The sequence below is a fragment of the Amphiura filiformis genome, chromosome 5, assembly GCF_039555335.1.
Source record: "Amphiura filiformis chromosome 5, Afil_fr2py, whole genome shotgun sequence".
NCBI classification, from domain to species: Eukaryota; Metazoa; Echinodermata; class Ophiuroidea; order Amphilepidida; family Amphiuridae; genus Amphiura; species Amphiura filiformis.
The window spans coordinates 3,766,880-3,789,381 of record NC_092632.1 but is presented as its reverse complement, the minus strand read 5'-3'; the positions used below and the strand labels follow the sequence as shown (position 1 = coordinate 3,789,381).

At 38.2% G+C, this 22,502-nt stretch overlaps 1 protein-coding gene across 1 annotated transcript; it reads right to left on the bottom strand.

The window, feature by feature from the left end:
* Positions 1–208: 208 nt before the first annotated feature.
* Positions 209–21,512, bottom strand: LOC140151782 (uncharacterized). Its single transcript, XM_072174119.1, has 4 exons — positions 21,338–21,512; positions 15,245–15,439; positions 7,799–7,874; positions 209–557 (listed from the first exon to the last, which is right to left on the bottom strand). The coding sequence occupies exons 1-4, from the start codon at positions 21,503–21,505 to the stop codon at positions 550–552; spliced, it is 447 nt and encodes a 148-aa protein (XP_072030220.1). The 5' UTR covers positions 21,506–21,512; the 3' UTR covers positions 209–549.
* Positions 21,513–22,502: the final 990 nt, after the last annotated feature.

Here is a 22,502-nt window from a genome sequence, read left to right as displayed (position 1 = left end):
GTTTAAGCCTATCAAAATCGAAAATCTTACACGAAATGACTGAATTTCACGCCTAAGTTTAACACTAGATTTGAAAAAAAAAAGAAAGTATCAAGCAGTACAATTTGACCTGACATTTACTGAAAATGATTGCATTTCATTTGGCCGAGAAAATTAATTTTACATTGAAAAGGTGTAACTCAAAATTTAGCTCGTTTCAACACCAAATTCGATCGTTTGTATTGACACATTAAATGACTGAGTGAGCCTTGCTAAACAAAAGAATCGGTTGTCCAGGCTGCTAACTGCAAATGCCATAAACTGGTATCAATCTTTGTCACCTTTGAGTGTTTGGTAGCAAATTTGGTATCAAATTGGAGCTAACAAGATTCTGCATACGACCGTATCAATCAAATTGTCATAACAAGATCAGATTTTGGTGTAGGACGGGTTACATGACTGCGGACTTTCTTTATTTGAGCAGTTTATGTATGAGTACTAATGCAGCCTGTAGTATCGTATTTTCAGGATGATGCAAAACACTGCTCAGCTGACTTCAGAATCAGTTGATTACTTAACTGTAATAAAGCAAGAAATGGTATTATTATGTGAGTAATAATTGAAATAAATAAATAAATAAATAAATAAATAAATAAATAAATAAATAAATAAATAAATAAATAAATAAAGAAAGAAAGAAAGAAAGAAAGAAAGAAAGAAAGAAAGAAAGAAAGAAAGAAAGAAAGAAAGAAAGAAAGAAAGCAAGAAAGAAAGAAAGAAAGAAAGAAAAGAAAGAAAGAAAACGGAAGCAAATATCAGCAAGAGTCAGAAGAATATACCATGAAAAGAAATGGAGAGGAGTGGAAGAAACGCGCAAGTACTTAAGAACACGTTTAAATACTGAAGTATAAAGTGAAAACAACAGCTGGCTAACTTTGCTTACACTCAATATAAAGACCACTGTCTATGATAAAGACATCATCACTAGCAATAAAAGTAGATCACAAAGCCAGACTCAGAATTTTAAGGGGGTACTACACCCATTGATTTTTTTGTTGCATTTTTTTGCATTTTGTGAAGAAATTACAACAACAAAAATTGGACAAAGTGGTATGCAAAATGTTTTATTGGTGGCATCGGTATCAATGTAGCTTACATGCTTTTAAAAATAGAAGCCAAAAGGAGGTACATCACTGATGATTTAAATTCACTTCATTTTGGAAAGCTTACTATCAACGGATTTCGTTAAAATTTTGGATATGTGTTGCTAACACATTAGGGAAATAAAGTTGATATGTAAAATGGGAATAAGTGGTTCCTGATTTCTTTTATGACTTCATGAACTTGGTGCTCCACAACTATCAAAAAAGGAACTGGTTAAAATGCTTATATTTCCAATGTTGAGCTATATTTTGTATTTTTAACTTGCGACATTATTTCACTGAAACTTAATTAAGCTTATAGGTAACAGGTTACCAAAAAGAAAGAAAGAAAGAAAGAAAAGAAAGAAAGAAAGAAAGAAAGAAAGAAAGAAAGAAAAGAAAAGAAAAGAAAAGAAAAGAAAAGAAAAAAAGAAAAGAAAAGAAAAGAAAAGAAAAGAAAAGAAAAGAAAAGAAAAGAAAAGAAAAGAAAAGAAAAGAAAAGAAAAGAAAAGAAAAGAAAAGAAAAGAAAAGAAAAGAAAAGAAAAGAAAAGAAAAGAAAAGAAAAGAAAAGAAAAAAGAAAGAAAGAAAGAAAACGGAAGCAAATAGCAGCAAGAGTCAGAAGAATATACCATGAAAAGAAATGGAGAGGAGTGGAAGAAACGCGCAAGTACTTAAGAACACGTTTAAATACTGAAGTATAAAGTGAAAACAACAGCTGGCTAACTTTGCTTATAAAGACCACTGTCTATGATAAAGACATCATCACTAGCAATAAAAGTAGAGCACAAAGCCAGACTCAGAATTTTAATGTATACATCACTAGCATATTTAGACAATAATAACTGCGCACCATCTATTTTGAGGTCATTGTGTGAAATCGGAGGATTTTGTTTTGGGCTGAGGTATTTTTCCGAGGGAACGGTAGCTCCCGAGGTAAAATACCGAGGCCCAAAACAAAACCCGCCCCCCCCGCTCGTCATGGCCGTTGGTTCATGTATGGCCGTTGGTTCATGTATGGCCGTCGGTAGACGGAAGGAGGTTGTGAAAAAAAAAATTGGGTTAGCAATAGACTATTTTTTACCCAGGGTGACAGAAAAAAGGGAGAATGGTAAAAAAAAATTGTGAATGAAATTGAATTTTACATACAAATTGGGTTTTTTTTATGTTGGTACCGCCTAATATCCCCTTTTTTTTGTTTTTTGCTCTTCACTTTTTCAAACCATGATGGGAATTACATCCTCTCTATTATCATGGCAAACTCCAAGGTTGTATAAACATGGAGAGGTATCACGTCACGCGTTGTTCCTTTGTGCCAAACCAATTTGCCGACAGGCTATTCATAAAAGTGGTACCATTGTTTCGAACAAAAGGGTCCTGAATCCTTATGACCAGAGGAATTATACATTAGTAATGTTTTCGACACAATTTGATGAAGTTTGAAATTTGACCCCATGTTAAGTTTAATGACCTTTCCCCCACCCATGGGACAATATTTTATTTTGGGAACAACAAAACGAAGAAAAATACATCATCTGGATGCATGGGAACACTAGCTGAGACCCCCACTACAGGTGGTGCAATGTTTTCTCAAGCTTTTGCTTTTAGTTGCACACCAATCTTGTTTTTATATGAAGTTGTTGGTGTTATTATGTATGTGATTTTGATGTAAATAAATTGAATATGAATATGAAATAAATAAAAAAAGCTAAGTTGATGTAAGTCGTTGCGTCAACTTTCCGAGTAATGCCAACGCGTACAATTTTGAGTAACGCTGACTCGATATCATTATGTTGGTCGCACTCATTTGCACTTACTTTATTGAGTTGTTACAACTCAAAAAATGAAACTAGGTTAGCATAATTTTCTAGAGGTGTGCTATAGTATACAAAATTTTGCACTGATTACAGAAATAAATATTTGAATACTGCTAATTGTGCAGAAAATGATCCAATTACGTGAATTAAGTAACAAAGTACCAAATTGGAATAACTCAAAACAATAAGTACAACCCAGCAAACACAAAACGTTTTCGACATCATTCGCAAATGGTTATAAAAGGTTGTCAGAAAACGTTTAAATGTCGGGTTATATAATGGGTATATTAACAGTATAAAACGTTTTCATAACCTTAAAAAACATTTTTTGATAATCTACTGCTCAGCAAACAAAAATGTTTTACAGAAAACTTTTAAATATCGGGTTATATAAAGGGTAATAACATTCCAAAAACGTTTTGAAAACTTGATACAAAACATTCTAAACGTTATTGAAAATATTTTGCGAAAAATGTTTGCCTAAAATATTTTCAATAACGTTTTAAAAACGTTTTCATGACCTTTATATAACCCGACATTTAAATGTTATTAAAAGGTTTTGAAAAAAAAACATTTTAAGAACATTTCTGTGTTTGCTGGGTTCAAATATTTTAACATAATGTTATTTAAGTATTGACACAATATTTGGCAAAAATGTTTGCAAAAATAGTTTACAATAACATTTTTTGAAAACATTTAAAAATGTTGTTGGAGTGTGTTTTCATACAAAACGTTTTAAAACGTTATCATGACCTTTATATAACCCGACATTTTAATGTTATTAAAACGTTTTTACCTAAACCAAAAGCCAAAATATAACTTTTTAAAAACGTTTTTAAAACGTTTTTGTGTTTGCTGGGAAGTAACTTAATATGAACGAGTTACATCAACTTACATGTTGAGTTACAATAACTCAACTAATTGGTTCTTTGAACCTTGTTTATTTTTCTAAGTTCCCTGAACTTGAATTCAGAAGTTGGCATTACTTAAAAGTTGACGCAACGACTTACATCAACTTTTAAGTAATGCCAACAAAGTTGATTAGTTGACGGAACTTTTGAGCTTTTTCAGCATTTTTAAGTTCGGATAACTAAAATCAATTTTGTTTTGGCAACTTTTACACTATTTTTGAGTTGTCCAAACTTACTCCTTTTGAATTGCGCCAACAAGGCGAACAAGTCATTTCTATGAGTGTAGGAAAATTAGAAAATGTGAGGTTTGGTATCACAGCATTATCCTTATCATAAGGAGTAATGATACCCCGGTCACTCTATAGATGTTAAGTTATGGCAGGTCAAAAGACCCGCTATTATCACACTGCGAAATAAAAAGGAGAACGAGCAAATCAATGCAATAATGTATAATGCTGTCAGTGTCATACCATAAACTGACATAGTCCGGCTGCAAACTATTGTTTCATCAGGTTAGATGATTTTGCCAGTTAAAGTGTTTTTCTTCGCTGATTATTATGCTATAGGTGGTGCAAAATGAGATATGAGGGGTGTAGAATTGTCACCCCTGGGCAATTTCAGATTACCAAGGTCAAAGTTTAGACAGTGGTAAAAATTCAAACTGCTCATACTAAACTACTCCTACGAGCAAAAGGATGCAGAAAATATATAGTTTGACCTACCTCGGACTTATCGTTCCAGATTTATAAATCAAAAGGTCGAAATTTAAATTTGAAGATCCACAGGGGTTAAAATAGATAAAATGCTCCAATTATGATGAAAATGGTCTTAAAGTTTTAGTACTATTACCTCAATGCAAATAAAGATTAGCTATAACTACTACTATGATAAGAGGAGGCAGTGCCTAGCACTGTCGTGGAGCTGAAAGTTACCATTACCAGTAGTCAAGCAGTCAAGTAAGCTCAATCGTTAAGGCGTTCGACTATGGTGCGAGAGGTTGCGGGTTCGAACCCTGGTGGTGCCTAGTATGCTCTCATGGAAAAATTGAGTTAGCTAGAAATTCCCCTGGACAAGAAACTTACTGCTAATTGTCTCGTTGTAACTCGTACGAAACTCAGGGAGCTGATACTGGTTGCGATGGTTATTTGTGGAATGTCTAGGGTGTGCGCTCTTGTATCAACAAAAGTCCCTGATTTGTTGTTAAATGGTTTATGGAATGATATGGGGCCGTAGTGGTTAGCGACAACCTGTAAAGTGTGCTGAGGCTTGTGGATCAACGTCTAGGCGTTGTGCCTGTGCGTAGCGCACTATAAATCACTGCGCTTTTTTACCTCTTGGTGCTGTGTTTCTCATGGGTGTTTTTCCTAATGGATGCTCCATCTATGAGGTCAGGTCTGGAGACCTGCTACTGGAATCCAGTAAACCTGTTCAGGTTCGAGCTGTAGGCGATGAACCGTCTCCCTCTCCTTTGGATACTGGTTAGGAGGGTGGCTGGACACTGGAAACGAAATACAAGATTCATCTGAAGGGCGTTGGCTCTGGGGAGCGAACGGCGGCCATTCAGCAAGTCCAGTTTATTATGACAGGTCGTAATCAATGTAGAAACCCGGCATCCAATGGTGGGACCCACTTGCCAGACGATGCGTCAATGGCTACTGGGAAAGAGGAGCATGTTGATCCGACTAGGCGCGGCTGTAATGACACAGAGTGTACTGCCGAAAGGAGCAGCATGAACCGGAGTCATAGGAACATGGAATGTTCAAGGTATGACTGCTGGGAAGCTAGAGATCATTATAACCAGAATGGAAGAGCAGCACATTTGTATACTGAGCATCTTAGAAACACAGTGGCTCAAACAAGGACGTTTAACTACAGACAACGGATACACAGTGATACATTCAGACAAAGATGGGTAAAACGGGAGTTCGGAGTTGGTTTCATCTTGGACAAGAATACAGCTAGATCCTTCCTGGGCTTCAACCCGATCAGCGATCAGAATTATCTCTCTTAGACTGCATGGTCACCCGTTCAACATCTTAGTCATCCAGGTTTATGCACTAACATCCACTGCACCTGATGAAGCTATGGAAAGCTTTTATGGTCAGCTCCAAGATGTCCTGGATAAGATCCCCTGCAAAGATGTGCTTATTGTCTTGGGAGACTGGAATGCAAAAGTTGGCAACTTGAGTTTGATATCAAATCAAGGTCAATGTTTGGATTGGGAGAATGAAATGATCGTGGAGACAATTTGGAAGTGTTTTGTCAGGCAAACGATCTGATTGTTGGAAATACCTTCTTCCAGCAGCACCCTCGTTGATTGTGGACTTAAAGGAGTCCTGGCGGCAAAGGCAGATTGACTATATTTTGCTGAAAAGAAGATGGTACTCTTCATTGCTCAGTGTACGGACCAGACCAGGCGCAGACTGCGGCAGTGACCACCAGCTACTTGTCAGACGGATGAAGTTGAAACTCAAAGCAAAGAAGAGAGTCACACCACCAGTGACATTTGATGTAGACGAAATACCAGAGCAATACACAGTGTGGGGATTTTGAGGCGCTTCTTCGAGCGGATGAGGAAGAGCTCTCTTCAAATGGAGGGTAATCTCATTGAAAAGATGGAAAGGTTTGAATTTCTGGGCTCCATCATTAACCCTAAAAGTGCCTGCATCCAGGAGATACAGCGAAGATTGACAATAGCTCGGGGTGAAGTTTCAAACACGACCAAATTACATCCCTCAAGGTTCGTTTGCTAAACAGCATTTGCTGTGGCGTCATACGGATCTGAATCATGGACGATGAAATCGTCTGATAGGAAGAGACTCGATTCTTTTGAGCTGTGGTGCTATCGACGAATCTTGAGGATTCCATGGACTGAGAGGAAAACAAAATAATGATTGGGTTCGTTAAGTGCTTGGAGTTCTGAATACCTTGCGAGCCGATGTTATTGCCAGAAAGGTATCATACTTTGGTCACATTACCAGACATCACTGCCTTCAGATACATTCATCCAAAGAATGGTTGAGGGAAAACGCAAGAGAGGCAAACCTACAGCCAGTTGGCTTTACGACATCAGGATTATCACAGGCCCGAGTTTCACAGACGCAACTAGGGCTGCCGCTGACAGCATTCGATGGTATACTTTCATACGAACTACACCTGTGCATGCAATGTGACCTTAGAGAGACAACTACTTGTAACTATTCGTTACCTAGGTTACCGTTCTTGGAATTACCGGTAGGTTGTCATCAATAGGACTCAATAGGCGATGACCTTTTTTGCTGTGTCACGATCCCCTCGGCACTGAACAAGTGCAACCATTTATAAGATTGTAACCATGGTACGTAACTGTATCCCGGGGGCACTCAACTTTAGAAGTGACGGTATGTGCCTGTCAATAGGCCCCTCTTTTGAACTCGACTGTACCCGATGACCCCCCTTTTTAAAATAATTACCCGATGACCCCCTTTTTTAGGTGCGGCTACCCAATGACCCCCTTTTTTTCTAGAATTGCATCATCAAAATGCCACAAAAATGCGAAAACTTTCAAATTCTCTTATTTTAGCAAATTTGTATTGAAAATTTGGACCAAGAAATAGAATTTTGCTCCATTTTTTCAAAATTTTCTACCCAATGACCCCTTTTAAAAAAAAATGTTATACCCAATGACACCATTTTTAAAATACCCAATGACCCCTTTTCATTTTGTTTTAACCAATGACCCTCCTTTTTTAAAATAACGTTTTGTACCCGATAGGCCCCTACTTCGTAATGCCGGTAGGCACATACCCGTCACTTCTTATGCTGAGTGCCCATCCCGGGAACTGTATACTACGTCTAGCCCATGTGTTATTTCATTCCTTATGATCTGGAAATTTTTATACCCAAAAATTTTTAATCTTCCTGTTTTTTTGGACATGAAGGTCATATTTTGCGGTGGATTATATAATTACCTGGTAGTGGAGCACCCATGGGCGGCGGAGCAGTCGGTAGATATTGTGGTGGTTGTGTCTGGATAGTGTACTGAACCTAAACAAAACAAACCACATCACATACAAATCAAAGAAGTAACATTGATTTCCCCTTATAATTTTAATAAATCAACATATTAACTATTTATCAATAATCAGTCATAATTTGATATCATCAATGAATAATCAAATGATCAACAACTCAATCATTGATCAATCAACTTACAGACTCACTCAGCTATTCGCCGTAGTAAAGATGTAACAGGATTAATTGCCATAGAGATAGGTGAAAACAATGTTTGAATTTATTGCCCTGCACTATAAGTAGGCTGCACCAAGGATCATTTAAATCAGGATGTGATACTTAGTAATTTGAATGTGTCCAATGCATTATGTTAATAGCATATTGCTATTAAAATGATGGTCTGACCTGGCTAGAGGGCGCTCATAATATCCAAAGACAGAGCTTGACTCGAATTATATATTGGGTTAAATGCGCAGTTAATTGCAATTCTGCGTAAAAACCACATGTGCCTGCTAACGGTCAAAATTTTTTTTATTGCATGAGGTGAAAGGGCTTTGGTAGTAGGTTACAAAAAGTCACATCAAAAATTCCTCCGGAGCTTGTTGCCATAGCAACGGCAGATTTTATGATTTTAGCGATTTTTGCTTATTTTGGGGTGAAAATAAGGGAAAATATGTACTTTTCTGAATTACCCTTGACTTAAAATTTGAAGTCACATTAAACAATCAATCTTACCACCATAAAGTACTATCATTGTACTTTCTCCAGATGCAAAAACTATTTCAATAGTATTTCTCTATGTGCAATTTTAGGGATGGGCAACATTGGCAATTTAGCACTTTTGAAAAAATGACATTTTTACCCCATCTTTGAAGTCAAAAAACTATTTTTGCTTGAGCAGCCAGAATTTTTTTCTCTTTGGTGGTACTTGAGCAGACATTACCCCATCCAAATCTGGAAAAAAATCTCTGGGGCTATTTGTCCTGTAAAGCCAGTGTTGCCTGAAAGTTTGCCAATTTAAAAAAAATGCATTTTTTGAAATTATGCATTTTCTACATATTTACTCATATAACTTTTTATATGACTAAAATACTTTTAGTATTTACCCTTTGCGTCCAAGATTGAACTCACAACTGCATCCGGAAGCAACACTTAAGTCTGCAAAAGAGTCGTGTCCTGCAAAAACCGGTATTGCCAGAAAATCTGACTTTTTAAATCTATATTTCCAATAAGCGCATTTGACATAATTTATTTATTTAGTTATTTTTTGAATTGTTAATGTTATTTAATCTAATGTTATCTGTACATTTGCTAGCACCATCTCATACAGGTTTTCGAAACTTGGGGTTGGTGTTGCCAGATAGTATGACAATTTGAATATTTACCCATACCCGTAATTAGTGACTGCTTCAAAACATGCATGCATGCATTTGTTTTAAAAAAAACGTAGCGTGGTAAACGAATTTAGAAAATATACACACAGTATAAACTTCAACTCCCATGGGGCACTAATATTGAGGTTTGCATTATTTGCCACACTATTTCGCTGAAGACACAGAAAAGTTCCCCCTACTGTGTCAAGTAATGCCCTTAACTTGAGCCTATTAAGACAACGAAAGACTCCAATTCCTCGCTCCCAATTTACTCACATTAATGATCTGTAATAAATACGATTGACCAAATATTTTATGCTTAGAACTTGGCCACATGGAATTTTGTTTATTTATTTTATTTATATAAGGGTCTTTGGGTGACAGATCGAAAGGAAAAACAAGGGTCTTTGGGTGACAGAGCATGTGATCGTAACAAAATATGGGGTCCTACATAAAATATTTGGTCAATCGTATTTATTACAGATCATTAATGTGAGTAAATTGGGAGCGAGGAATTGGAGTCTTTCGTTGTCTTAAGGGATCTAGAATGAGCGTTTATGGCGTTTCGATAGTATTTTTTGTGGGACATGAGAGCACCTCAGGCGTATCGAATTGCATTCTGAATACGAAGCATGTCTTTCTGATATCAAATAATTTTCATTTTTGAAATTCACGATATAATACAAATTTTATGACAAATTATTAAAATTTGATATTTTCAAATTTTTGATATATAACAATCCTCGAAATAAATTTTATAAATCTAATGATATATTCTTAAAGTGTATGTAGCTGGGAGGAAAAGCCGACGATCAATTGAAAATTTTGACCTTTTATATTGAAGATATGGATTTTTTTCCCAAAAGACCTTTTTTTTTTTTTTTTTTTGGTGTTTTGGGAAAAAAATCCATATCTTCAATACGAAAGGTCAAAATTTTCAATTGATCGTCGGCTTTTCATCCCACCTACATACACTTTAAGTATAAATCATCAGATTTATAAAGTTTACTTCAAGTACTGTTAAATATCAAAAATATCAATTTTAATGATTTGCCATAAAATGTGTATTAAATTGCGAATTTCAAAAATCAAAATTATTTGATATCAGAAGGACATTCTTCGTATTCAGAATGCAATTCGATATGTCTGATGTGCTCTAATGTCCCACAATAAATACTGTCCAAACGTTCATACCCCTTCCCTTAATAGGCTCAAGTTAAGGAAAAAAAAGACATTCAGTAGACATTCAACCCCCGGAAGGGGGGGGGTACTTCAATATGAAATGGAATGGATATAGGTGTAGGGCTGCACTTTCACAGTAAGGGGCAATCGGTGAGAGCAAAATATAAAAAATATGGTGTCATGTGGGTGAGAGCATGGATAATTTTTGGCATTTGGCGAGAGCAAAATGTACAAAATATGGGGTCATTGGGTGACAGACGGACTGTTTGGATTTAAATTAGGGGGCATTGGGTAAGAATGTGACCTTATTTTGAAATGGGGTCTTTGGGTGAGAAAATTGCATTTCTAGTTCTAAATGGCTTCAAATGGCTTTGTTATTTCAAAAGAAGAAACAAAATCAGTGATAGATGACTCGTTGCTGGATGTTCAAATGGATAAGGGTCTTTGGGTGACAGATCGAAAGGAAAAACAAGGGGTCTTTGGGTGACAGAGCATGTGAACGTAACAAAATATGGGGTCTTTGGGTGACAGCGGTGTTGAAAAGGGGGATCTTAATAATGGCCCTGCATACGTGTAACCTCCAAAGTGGGAGTGTCTCCGGGCTTTCAGGGCAAATGTAAAAGATCAGGCCTATCAAAGGGCATTAGTAGGGCATTACTTGACACAGTAGGGGGAACTTTTCTGTGTCTTCAGCGAAAAAGTGTGGCAAATAATGCAAACCTCAATATTAGTGCCCCATGGGAGTTGAAGTTTATACTGTGTATATATTTTCTAAATTCGTTTACTACGCTACGTTTTTTTAAAAACAAATGCATGCATGCATATTTTGAAGCAGTCACTAATTACGGGTATGGGTAAATATTCAAATTGTCATACTATCTGGCACCACCAACCCCAAGTTTCGAAACCTGTATGAGATGGTGCTAGCAAATGTACAGATAACATTAGATTAAATAACATTAACAATGCAAAAAAGAACTAAATAAATAAATTATGTAAAATGCGCTTATTGGAAATATAGATTTAAAAAGTCAGATTTTCTGGCAATACCGGTTTTTGCAGGACACGAATCTTTTGCAGCCTTAAATGTGTTGCTTCCGGATGCAGTTGTGAGTTCAATCTTGTACGCAAAGGGTAAATACTAAAAGTATTTTAGTCATATAAAAAGTTATATGAGTAAATATGTAGAAAATGCATAATTTCAAAAAATGCATTTTTTTTTAAATTGGCAAACTTTCAGGCAACACTGGCTTTACAGGACAAATAGCCCCAGAGATTTGTTTCCAGATTTGGATGGGGCAATGTCTGCTCAAGTACCACCAAAGAGAAAAAAATTCTGGCTGCTCAAGCAAAAATAGTTTTTTGACTTCAAAGATGGGGTAAAAATGTCATTTTTTCAAAAGTGCTAAATTGCCAATGTTGCCCATCCCTAAAATTGCACATAGGGAAATACTATTGAAATATTTTTGCATCTGGAGAAAGTACAAAGATAGTACTTTATGGTGGTAAGATTGATTGTTTAATGTGACTTCAAATTTTAAGTCAAGGGTAATTCAGAAAAGTACATATTTTCCCTTATTTTCACCCCAAAATAAGCAAAAATCGCTAAAATCATAAAATCTGCCGTTGCTATGGCAACAAGCTCCGGAGGAATTTTTGATGTGACTTTTTGCAACCTACTACCAAAGCCCTTTCACCTCATGCAATAAAAAAAATTTGACCGTTAGCAGGCACATGTGGTTTTTACGCAGAATTGCAATTAAATAGCTGTCAAATGATTGGCTTTCATAGTATACCATTTTTGTAATAAAGTGCCGAGCTCGGGTGAAATCTAGTTAAATTAATAAGTTTACTCAACACCGTACTATTGTGTGATTTTCTTTACCTGCTTATAAAATCAATAATTCATGCTGGGAGCCAGATACCATTATATCTGATTAGTGAAGATTGATATTCTTTTCTCTCTTACTTCCATGGAGAAAATGAATACAAATGCACAGACAAATTCGGCGCCTTTAATGCAAGATCACGTGAGGTTGCATATTTTGTTACTTCGAATACCCACTTGTGTTTCATATCATACACATGTCATCTATTTCCTTCGTATTGTTGACAGTAAGTCCTAATTTCGACAATTTCTTTAGCAAAAAGACATTCCCTTATCAAATTAGAAGACTTTATTGGAAAAACAAATCACTGCTGCCTGATGGGATCATAGTAGTTGACCCACTTCCGCCCGGTCTGACCGCAATTGAGGGCGCTTTTACTCTCTTCAACAATTCGTTAAGCTTACGACATCTTTATGTGGTGACCTCAATCACATGGGCCGAGGAAGAGTTGATGTGAATTATTCATAACCGATCGATACCGTGCCTCACTTTGTTAAGAACAAGCCAACAAAATTCGTCATAGGTTTGCGTTGCTAATACAAAAACCGTGAATTTAGTGTCACCTCTGGCTGCACCCATCACCTGTCATGTCTGTGTATGTGGTCAGTCATAGATTGAATACAATACTGCTCTTTTCAAGGACACTAATCGTACACGTGTGAGTAAAACCAGTTAGGTGAGAGTTCATAAGGTCAATGGGTTACAACAATGCTGGACCTAGGCTACATCATTTTAAACGCATGCGTATTCGTCAATACAGCTTTAGTCTCCTCCACCTCCTATCTCCTCCGCAACACGGTATGTGGTGAGACTGGAATCACACTGACAGTGGAGGAGAATACTAGCTGGTCAGACAGTTTAATTCTATCAAGCATATAATACCTGAACAATCACCGTCATTTGATCGATTTACTACAGAATATATTGTATGCTCAAAATATAATTTAAAAATTGTAAACCTGTGAACTTATATTTTTGTGTACTAAAGTATAACGACACGTGAATAACATCATACAGGAAACAAAATCTCCGCTAATGGCCGCCTATTGTCTAGACCTAGGATACATCATTCGGAATCGTCACGTGGTTTCAGTCGCTTATCCCATTAAAGAATCCCTGGTGAAACGTACATGGACCCTGCATTATGTGAAATTCCATTCAATTACGATCCAGGTCTTTATGCATATTCTAATAAGTGCGATGCAGAGTTACCGCGTACGTCTAGTGCAGGGCAATACATTAAAAAAATTCACCTATTGCTATGGTAATTAATCCTGTTACATCACTACTTATACAGCGAATATCAATCAACCCACTGTGTTTCATTACTGGTTATGAACTACGCATCAGTTTATTTGAGGGCCTATCGTGAAATATCTAAACATTGTGCTTGGAACCGAGGAATAACCAGAGGCTCGCAGCCCCGATAGATATTTTGAGTTCCAATACCCGAGAAATAAGGGATGCAAAGTCATAAATCAGGAGATATGGAAAAACCGCGATTTGAAAATCAATTCACAATTTAGTTCACTTTTTATGGCGTGACGAACTAGACGCGTGTTTACCGCCTTTGCATTCAAATGTACAGGAAGACCACTCACTAAGTAGAAAGTCACTTCGAGACTTACTGTCTACAAGCTGTTATGGAAGCGCGGAAGTGGTCACGTGCGTATATGGTCATGTGCGTATAGACGAATCCAACGAGCCAAGTCATGGTCAGGATTTGGTCGGCCATTATTGGTTCCCCGCATGCACCAAACAGGTGTTGTGAGTGCCCAATTAGGTGGACTAAACCCGCTTAAAATTCGATGTTAGATTCTTTTGTCTACGTGTAACACGGGTGATAGAATGCAGTTTAAAATACCCTTCAAGGCCGCATCATTTCACATTTTAGGTGAGATAGCTGTGTCCCCGTCGCGGCTATGGCTGCCATTGAGGTGTAGAAATGCGTGAAATTGATAACCCCTATTATAAATATAGTCCAAGCATACTGTTGACCCAGAGGCTGTGGTTAAAGTTGTTCACTTAACTGTTGGGGATGGCCTTATTTTCATTTATCTTTATCTTCAAAATAATGTTTAGCTCTCTTTTCTTTTCACGTAGGCCAGCATGCTCATAATAGGCTTTTCATCCTGGCTTGAGCATTTTGTTTGAGCCTGGTCCAATCAGACCCCAAGTGTGTCTCCGCACGGAGTGACCGTTTAAAAAACAAAAAAACATACAAACCTAAGCCATAATCCTAAACATAACCCTGACTCCAATCCGAACTCTAACCCTATTACTAGCTTAACTCTATCCCTAACACTTACCATTAATGCTAAACCTAGATTGCTGCCGGTCACATTCGCCACAATCAACCGTAATACCTAATAGTGTGTGCATTTATCACCCAGCCCAACTTACCATTCAATGGAACAAGATGCTGTTGATCTTCGCAGAGAGTGTAAGTGCTGGCAACCTCTCCCTCTCCTAGTTTCTTGTTTATGTGCCGGTCACATCACCAATGTGGTTTTTTTGGGTAGTTTTTATCTTAATTTGTATTTTACTTTGTATATTGTAATAATTATACTTGCTTCTTGTACTATTTTTAAAATCTGTCTATCTTTAATTGCTTTCTATTTTACCATGTTGTAGTAATATTATTATACTTTATATTATAACGTTGTATATCATGTGTAAGTTTTGGTTTAAGTTATTTTGGTTGTTTTAGGTTTTGCATGTTTTCTCTGTAAAGCGCCTTGAGGCTTTGTTGCATAGGGCGCTATATTAAATCTTTGTTTATTATTATTATTATTATTATTATTATTATTATTATTATTATTATTATTATTATTATTATTATTATTATCATTATTTACCTAGTCCTAATTCTAACATAAAATGGCCTTAGCCCTTTTCGGAATAATGACCCTTCGGGATAATGAGTCCTATTGCGCGGTTCCCCCTGTGTTGTACTTACCACCGTTGGGGGTGACGTGTTTACACTAGGCTGGCAACAGCATAAGCAGGCATTATATTTACAACACTGTCTACAGCACTTTCCACAACATGAACAGCAACCACCATTACAACAATAGGCGGCAGAAACTATGGCAATTATCATCTCAGCAAGTCCGATTACAGCGGTAAGGCTATGGCAAACTATGAAGCGGACCTATTGCGAAGAGTTAAAATAAGACATTTTACTAGAATATCACAGGCAGCTGTGTACTCGTACTCTCAGACATAACACTGAATTCTTTCATTTTGGATGTAATTATATCCACTTTTTTTTCAAAACTTCAAAGACATTCACTTTGTGTGGCAAATATGATTGTGAATTTCTAAATCATTATCCAAATACAATGTTTTTGGACAGACTTGTTGCAGTCTAAAAGTAAGCATTAAAATGAGCAGAAATTTGCATAATTTTGGCTAAATTTGGATTGGTCATTAGTAATATTAAATCTGCCACAGAAGGCAGATATCAAGAAATTGTTAATGATTTTAAGCAGCATTTTCTATAGAGAAAGACTGGCATCCTTTTCAATGATGTGCGCCCTTATGTTTGCTCATGCATGATGGTCGAATTCAGCACCGTGGAAGAGCTGGCGTTTGAACTTTAAAATCAGTGTACTATGAAAGCCGGTTAGATTTCATGATGCAATTTGAATGTCTGTGATACTAGTGATGTGAGTAATTATGATTGTGTGTGTGTGCTGGGGGGGGGGGGGGTGCATAGGCCTGTATGTTCAGTAGTTAAGCTTATAGATTTCAAGCACGTGAAAATGAAAGCTGTTGATAATGCACTTGTCAATTGAAACCCTGCCCCACTCCAGCCCCTGCCTGCAGAGTACCCGAAAAATAGCCGGGCAGTTTATAACCTGTGAAACTACATGTACACAAGTCCCCTAAAGTTTGGTTACACTTTTTTCTTACACCTTGTATACCATGTTAACTAACGATGGGGAAAAGATTTGTGTCCAACTACAAGTAGCATACTAGGAAACCTTAATTATACAACACATATTGTGAATGATTAAGAAACACAATTATTTCCAGTGGCATTTACTCCATACATGTAGTTATACCTGATATATTGTAAATAGATGACAAGAAAGTACAATGTGAATAAAGTGAAAATTTCACACAACTACAACTAATTATTTCACTTGGAGTACAGTATTTGAGTCCATGACTGAAATTTGATGTTCAGTACTATTTTTACTAATTTTAAAATTACCTTATATTTTTTTTAGATAATTGATCCAAAAAACAAACACTTTTGGGTTCACTTTGGATGTTTTTTTCTGTTTCTTTCAGAAAAGGAAACCCAAAACATAAAACATGAAATTTTGATGTTTTATGTGCAACAGTAAAACAAAATCAAGTCTTTACATTTTGCTTCACTGAATTTTGGTACTCTGTTTTGAGCTCAAAAATGTTATTCAACACCATACCTGACAGGGGGATTGATTACTAACATTTGGTTGGTTACCTTGGTTACCATCAGGCTGTTCATTTACAACTTCTGCCTCGTCAAGGAGTACATCACCAGGAGGCAGAATTACCTCTGACTTAGGTTCAGCCTGTGAGTGACTTTGCATGTTATTGTAACGCTTACGGATCTGGTCAACATGACGCTTCCACACACGACCATCAGTCAGCTTCACTTTGTAGGAAACTAGACCAGTTTTAGCAATAAATTTAGCTATTCAGAGGGGGACTGACCAGTAGTCGTGTGGGGAGTGACTCTATATTTCATTAGAAACCTTGTAATTTTGGTTTCAAGTGATGACTTGTCATTCATTTTCTTCATAGCGTCTTTGAAAGTTTGGACTGCGCGTTCGGCAAGTCCGTTAGTCGCTGGATGGAAAGGTGCTGAGCGCACATGCTTAATTCCATTTTTCTTGAGGAAATCTGCAAATTCTGCACTAGTGAATGCGGTGCCATTGTCCGAAACAATGGTCTTGGGCAGTCCATGCGTGGCGAAGACTCTGCGAAGCGTGTCAATAGTGGCTGAAGAGGTTATCGAAGACATAATTTGCACATCCAACCACTTGCTGTGGGCATCGACAATTACCAAGAAATTGTGATCAAGAAATGGGCCAGCGAAATCAATGTGTATTCTGGACCACGGTTGTTGCGGCCATTGCCATGGGTGTAAGTGTGCACTTGGCGGCGATTTGCGATTAACTTGGCAACTGTCACAACGGCGAACCATCGCTTCGAGATCATTGTCAATTAAGGGCCACCAGACAAAACTGCGAGCCAAGGATTTCATACGCGAAATACCGGGGTGTGTATCATGCAGTTCTTCTGTGATATACTGGCGACCTTGGGGTGGAACTACCACTCGAGAGCCCCACATAATACAACCGTCGTGCAGTCTCAACTCATCCTGACGATGAAAGTAGGGTTTGAGCTGCTCATCATCATGGGGAATTGAGCATGGCCATCCATTCTGTACATAGTCTTTTACTTTGGCTAGCACAGGGTCTCGGTTTGTCCACAGTCTGATTTTGTCAGCATTTACAGGTGTAGATTCCATTATATCAAATACCAGAACATAATCAGCTGGTTCTGGCGTAGCATACCTCCACCCTTTGGAGGCAAAGGCAGTCTACTGAATGCATCAGCATTAGAGTTTGCTACACCTGGTCGATACTGCAATTTGTATAGATATGCAGAGAGTGTGAGACTCCAACGCTGCAAACGTGATGACGCCATATAGGGTATCGCTCGTGCTTCACCAAATAAACCGAGCAAAGGCTTGTGGTCGGTGGTGATACTGAAATGTCTTCCATAAAGGTATTGATGAAAATACTTCACTGCAAAAATGACCGCTAGCCCTTCTTTGTCTAGGTGCGAGTAGTTCTTTTCTGCTGGCGTTAGCGTGCGGGAAGCATACGCGAAAGGATGCTCTGTTCCATCTGCATCTGTGTGAGCGAGCACCGCCCGACTCCATACGGGCTAGCGTCGCACGAGACTAATAAGTCTTTCGTTGTATCATAGTGGACTAAAACGTTCGCTGACGCTAACAGTTGTTTGCATGTTACAAACGCGTCCTGTTGGGGCTTGCCCCACCTCCATACACAGTATTTGTGTAGCAACTTGTGGAGGGGGGCCTAAGAACGTTGACAAGCGTGGAAGAAACTTTCCATAATAATTGAGGAGTCCTAAAAAGGACTTCAATTGAGTGACATTAGTCGGCTCAGGTGCCTTTGATATCGCGTCTAGTTTGCAATTTGTTGGCTGCAACCCGGCAGCAGAAATGCGATGACCCAGGTAAGTGACTTCTGGTGCGAAAAATGTACACTTGTCCTCGCGTAAGCGAAGTCCCGCCTCTTCGAGTCGCGGCAAAACTTTCTCCAAGTTTTGTTTGTGCTCTGCTTCAGTAGCACCGCTCACCAGCACATCATCCAAGAAGCAACAAGTGAATGGTATGTCGGCCAACAAGCTGTCCATGACACGCTGGAATGCGATACCAAAAGGGAGCCTCATTAGCCGAAAGAGGCCTAGATGTGTATTAATGGTGCACAATTCCTGCGATGCTTCATCTAACTCTAACTGGTTATACGAATGACTTAAATCTAGCTTACTAAATGTCTTACCACCAGAAATCTTAGCAAATAACTCTTCAACACGTGGCAGTGGGTATTTGTCAGGGACCAAAACAGGGTTAACAGTGGCTTTGCACAATTGGTGTAGCCCATTTTGAGAATGTAACGCGTTCCAACACACCATCCTGTTCCAGGCGTCTTAATTCTGCTTCTACTTTAGATCTGTAAGCGAAAGGCACTGGCCTCGCTTTGCAGAATTTTGGCTGTGCATCAGGTTCTACAGCAATGTTTACCTTGTGACCTTTCAAGGTGCCCAAATCGCCAGAAAAGAGTGGTTTGTGTTGGGATGTGACATTCTCAGATTCCAAAGTGTTCACCCTGTACACTTGTTTCCAATCTAATTGTAGTTCTTTTAACCACAATATACCCAACAAAGTAGGACCCCTACCTTTGGCAACAATAAGTGGTAAGACCTTGCTCTGACCATTATGTCCCACTTGCACTTGAGCTACTCCTAAAGTTTGAAGGGGTTCTTGATTGTAAGTATATAAGGTATAATCAAGTGGGGTCAGGGGGACTACCTCTGGTCCACCCAGTTTGCTAATAAATTCATCTTCATTCATTATGCTATCCCCTGACCCTGTATCCAATTCCATGACTACACTTGTATCATTTAGTGACACAGACACAAGAATGGGTCTACCCTTTTAGGATTACTACCAGTATCTTGAACTTTGTACATACCATAACTAGTGTCATGCATAATTAACAGTATTACTACCTGAACAAGTACAAAGATTATGAACACTGCCCTCATTTAGGATTACTACCAGTAGCATTATTATTGTCTGTGGCAAGGTTGGTTGAGCTACCTTTTCTAGCGAATCTTCTACATGCTGCTTTTATGTGACCTTTATTCTTACAAAAATGACACTCGGCCTGCTTTGCCCAGCAAGTTGACGGTGAATGTCCATCAGATTTGTTACAACGGAAGCAGCGCTTATTTACCTCGCCCGATTGAGGTTGTGATTTGTTGCCAGTGCTGGTGCTAGGTTTGCGTGGACCGCGAAACTGACGTCGCTGACCTTGACCTAGTTTGTTGACTGACTGTGATGACGCCTGATGGCCACATGTGCTCTGCATGAAGGTTTGTGCATTGGCCTTAGCTTGCACCCAAGTATTGGCAAGCTCTACCGCTTTCTTGAAAGTTAGTTTTTCGCCTTGGTTCAGTAACGACTGCATGAGTCGCTGTTCTTGTAATCCAGAAACGAACCTGTCCCTGAGATTGGCTTCAAGAACATCGCCGTTATATTCACACTTCTCAGCCAACCCCTTTAGTTCGGCGGCATATGTGGATACTGATTCATTTGGTTGACGAAGTCTGTTAAAGAATTGCACCGCTCGACAATTACACTCAGAATTGGAACTGAATGCTTTTGCATTGCCTCAGTTATTTATGTGAATGAACATTCTGTGGGCTTCTTAGGAAAGAGTATCTTGCAGAAGGTTTAATATAGCCCTCTTGCGATCATTGTCAGTGATTGCATTTGCCTCAAAATATTGGGACAGTCTGTCGATGTATCTTTCCCAAGTCTCTTCTTTACTATCGAACTCACCAGTCGATAGGAGCACGGTGGCCTAGCGGAACGGGCACTGACTCATAATCGGAAGGCTGCGGGTTCGAGCCCCGGCGACGCCATCGTGTTGTGCCCTTGAGTAAGGCACTTTATCTCGATTACTCCTCTCCACCCAGGTGATTAAATGGGTACCGGCATTCTTAAATGCTGGGAAGGTAACAGACTCGCTGTAGAGGAGGTGTAGCGATCCCCTATAGCAACATTACATGGAGGAGTCTGGCCCAATCGCCAATGAAAGAGAGATGGGCACTCCGATCACTGTTTATACAGGATCGTCTCCTTTACCTTTACCTTACACCAGTCGAACCGAAAGTAGCCATATAATCCTCGTCGTCAATATGGTAAACCTAAATACAAAGTGGCCAATGAGGATGAAAGAAGAATGCGGTGACAAACATATATTTAGTTCAGCAGTGTTATTATCGTTTCATTCAGTACCACGCCATGTTTATCAGAGGACAAGCTTTCTTTAATTAACCTATGACATGAGTGGGTGACGGGCTGTCACTAACTTTATCGGCTGCTACACGAATATCAATCTTAAGCTTTACTACACTAATCCTAACCCTAACCTAACCCTAATCCCAACCCTAACCCTAACATACCCTTAACAGGCTAACCCTAATCCTAAAACAATTCCTAACCTAATTAGTCCAAACCCTAATCATATAGCCTTGGACGGGGAGGGGTGCTCCTTTTGAATGGATAATGGATTGGACATTCAATATTTGCCACACAATGTGAAATTACTTTCTAGTTTTAAAACAAAATGGACTTAAATTATTCCAAAATGAAAGTACACTGTGTTCAGTGTGCATGTTTAGGTTGTGATTTCTGTTTATTTTATATTTAATATATAATCTTATTTGTTACCTCTTTATTGCAGTCATAGTAGGTGTTGTAGTTCTTGTAGTTATTGTCAAAAATGTCATCATCATATGTACGATAGCTGTAACAAGTGAGACCAGCGTGTGCTGCTGCAAGGCTCTCAAGTATTATTTGCACTCCTGCACAAAGTGATGTAAAAATAGACATCACCATGTAGGCGGTTATCTTAAAGAAAAATAAAATGAGATAATTTTGGTTAAGAGGTTACGTGCTCCTAAAGAGGTTTTAAGAATCAAGTTATCGCCCTAAATTTTCCTTCTTTATTTTCTGAGAGGTTTTATTGCATTGTATCATTCACATTTTTATGCAATTCATATCATCATTTTATTTGCCAGTAAAAAACACATACATATAATATTGCACAATATCAAAATTACACATGCAAAGAATATAAAATGTAAACCATGGAAGGTCATAAAGCAAGACATTGAATTGACCCATGTTGGAGAAAATAGAGAGGTGGCATGCCTTAACCAGGAACAAAAACAAAGGATAAGATAACCCCTGGCAGGGATAGCCAGATAGTGACAATGTCACTTTCAAAGTGGCTAAACCTAATTGGTTCTCACAGAAACACAGACAGGCAACACAGGTGAACAGGGCAAAGAATGCAATCTGCCTATATTCTCCAACATAAGAAGAGGCTTGATAATAAGCACAACCTTCAGGTAAAAAATAAGCCTAACTAAAAACTATTTTGAATTCCAGCTAATTGTTTTGAAATGATTCTTGAGATTGTCCAGGAAATTAGAGATACTAAACAAACAAGAATTGGTCTTTGAGAGATGGAGGAAGTTGGCCAAAATAAACTGGAAAACGTTTGAAGACAGTGTATTTAAAACTTTCGGTTCTAGCATAAGAATGGGAGAATTTAAGAGAGTTACTATGACGAGTATTGATGGAAATATACTCCAAAGGATCAATATCATGCTTGCAGTTGAAACACTTGGCAATAAAGGAAATAGCAAGATAATTGTATCTATTGCACACGGACATCAGACCTAGTTTTTCTCGGGAGTTTTTCCAGGCGTACACCATACTCAAGCTCTCCCCTGGGTGCTGGAATACAGGCACGTGCCCGACGTCCCTGTATTTTTTCCAAGGATTGTAAGTGTCCACTTTGATGTGGAAGCCAGGTTGGGATCCCATA

Bases quoted from the DNA above. Each gene is read 5' to 3' on its own strand.
- LOC140151782 (XM_072174119.1), bottom strand. From the start codon at position 21,505: ATGGTGATGTCTATTTTTACATCACTTTGTGCAGGAGTGCAAATAATA. The intron at 15,440-21,337 runs GTAACAAATAAG...TCTTCGCAATAG, and splicing joins ACTATGACTGCAATAAAGAG to GTCCGCTTCATAGTTTGCCA. The intron at 7,875-15,244 runs GTAAGTACAACA...TGTTTTGTTTAG, and splicing joins ACACGTCACCCCCAACGGTG to GTTCAGTACACTATCCAGAC.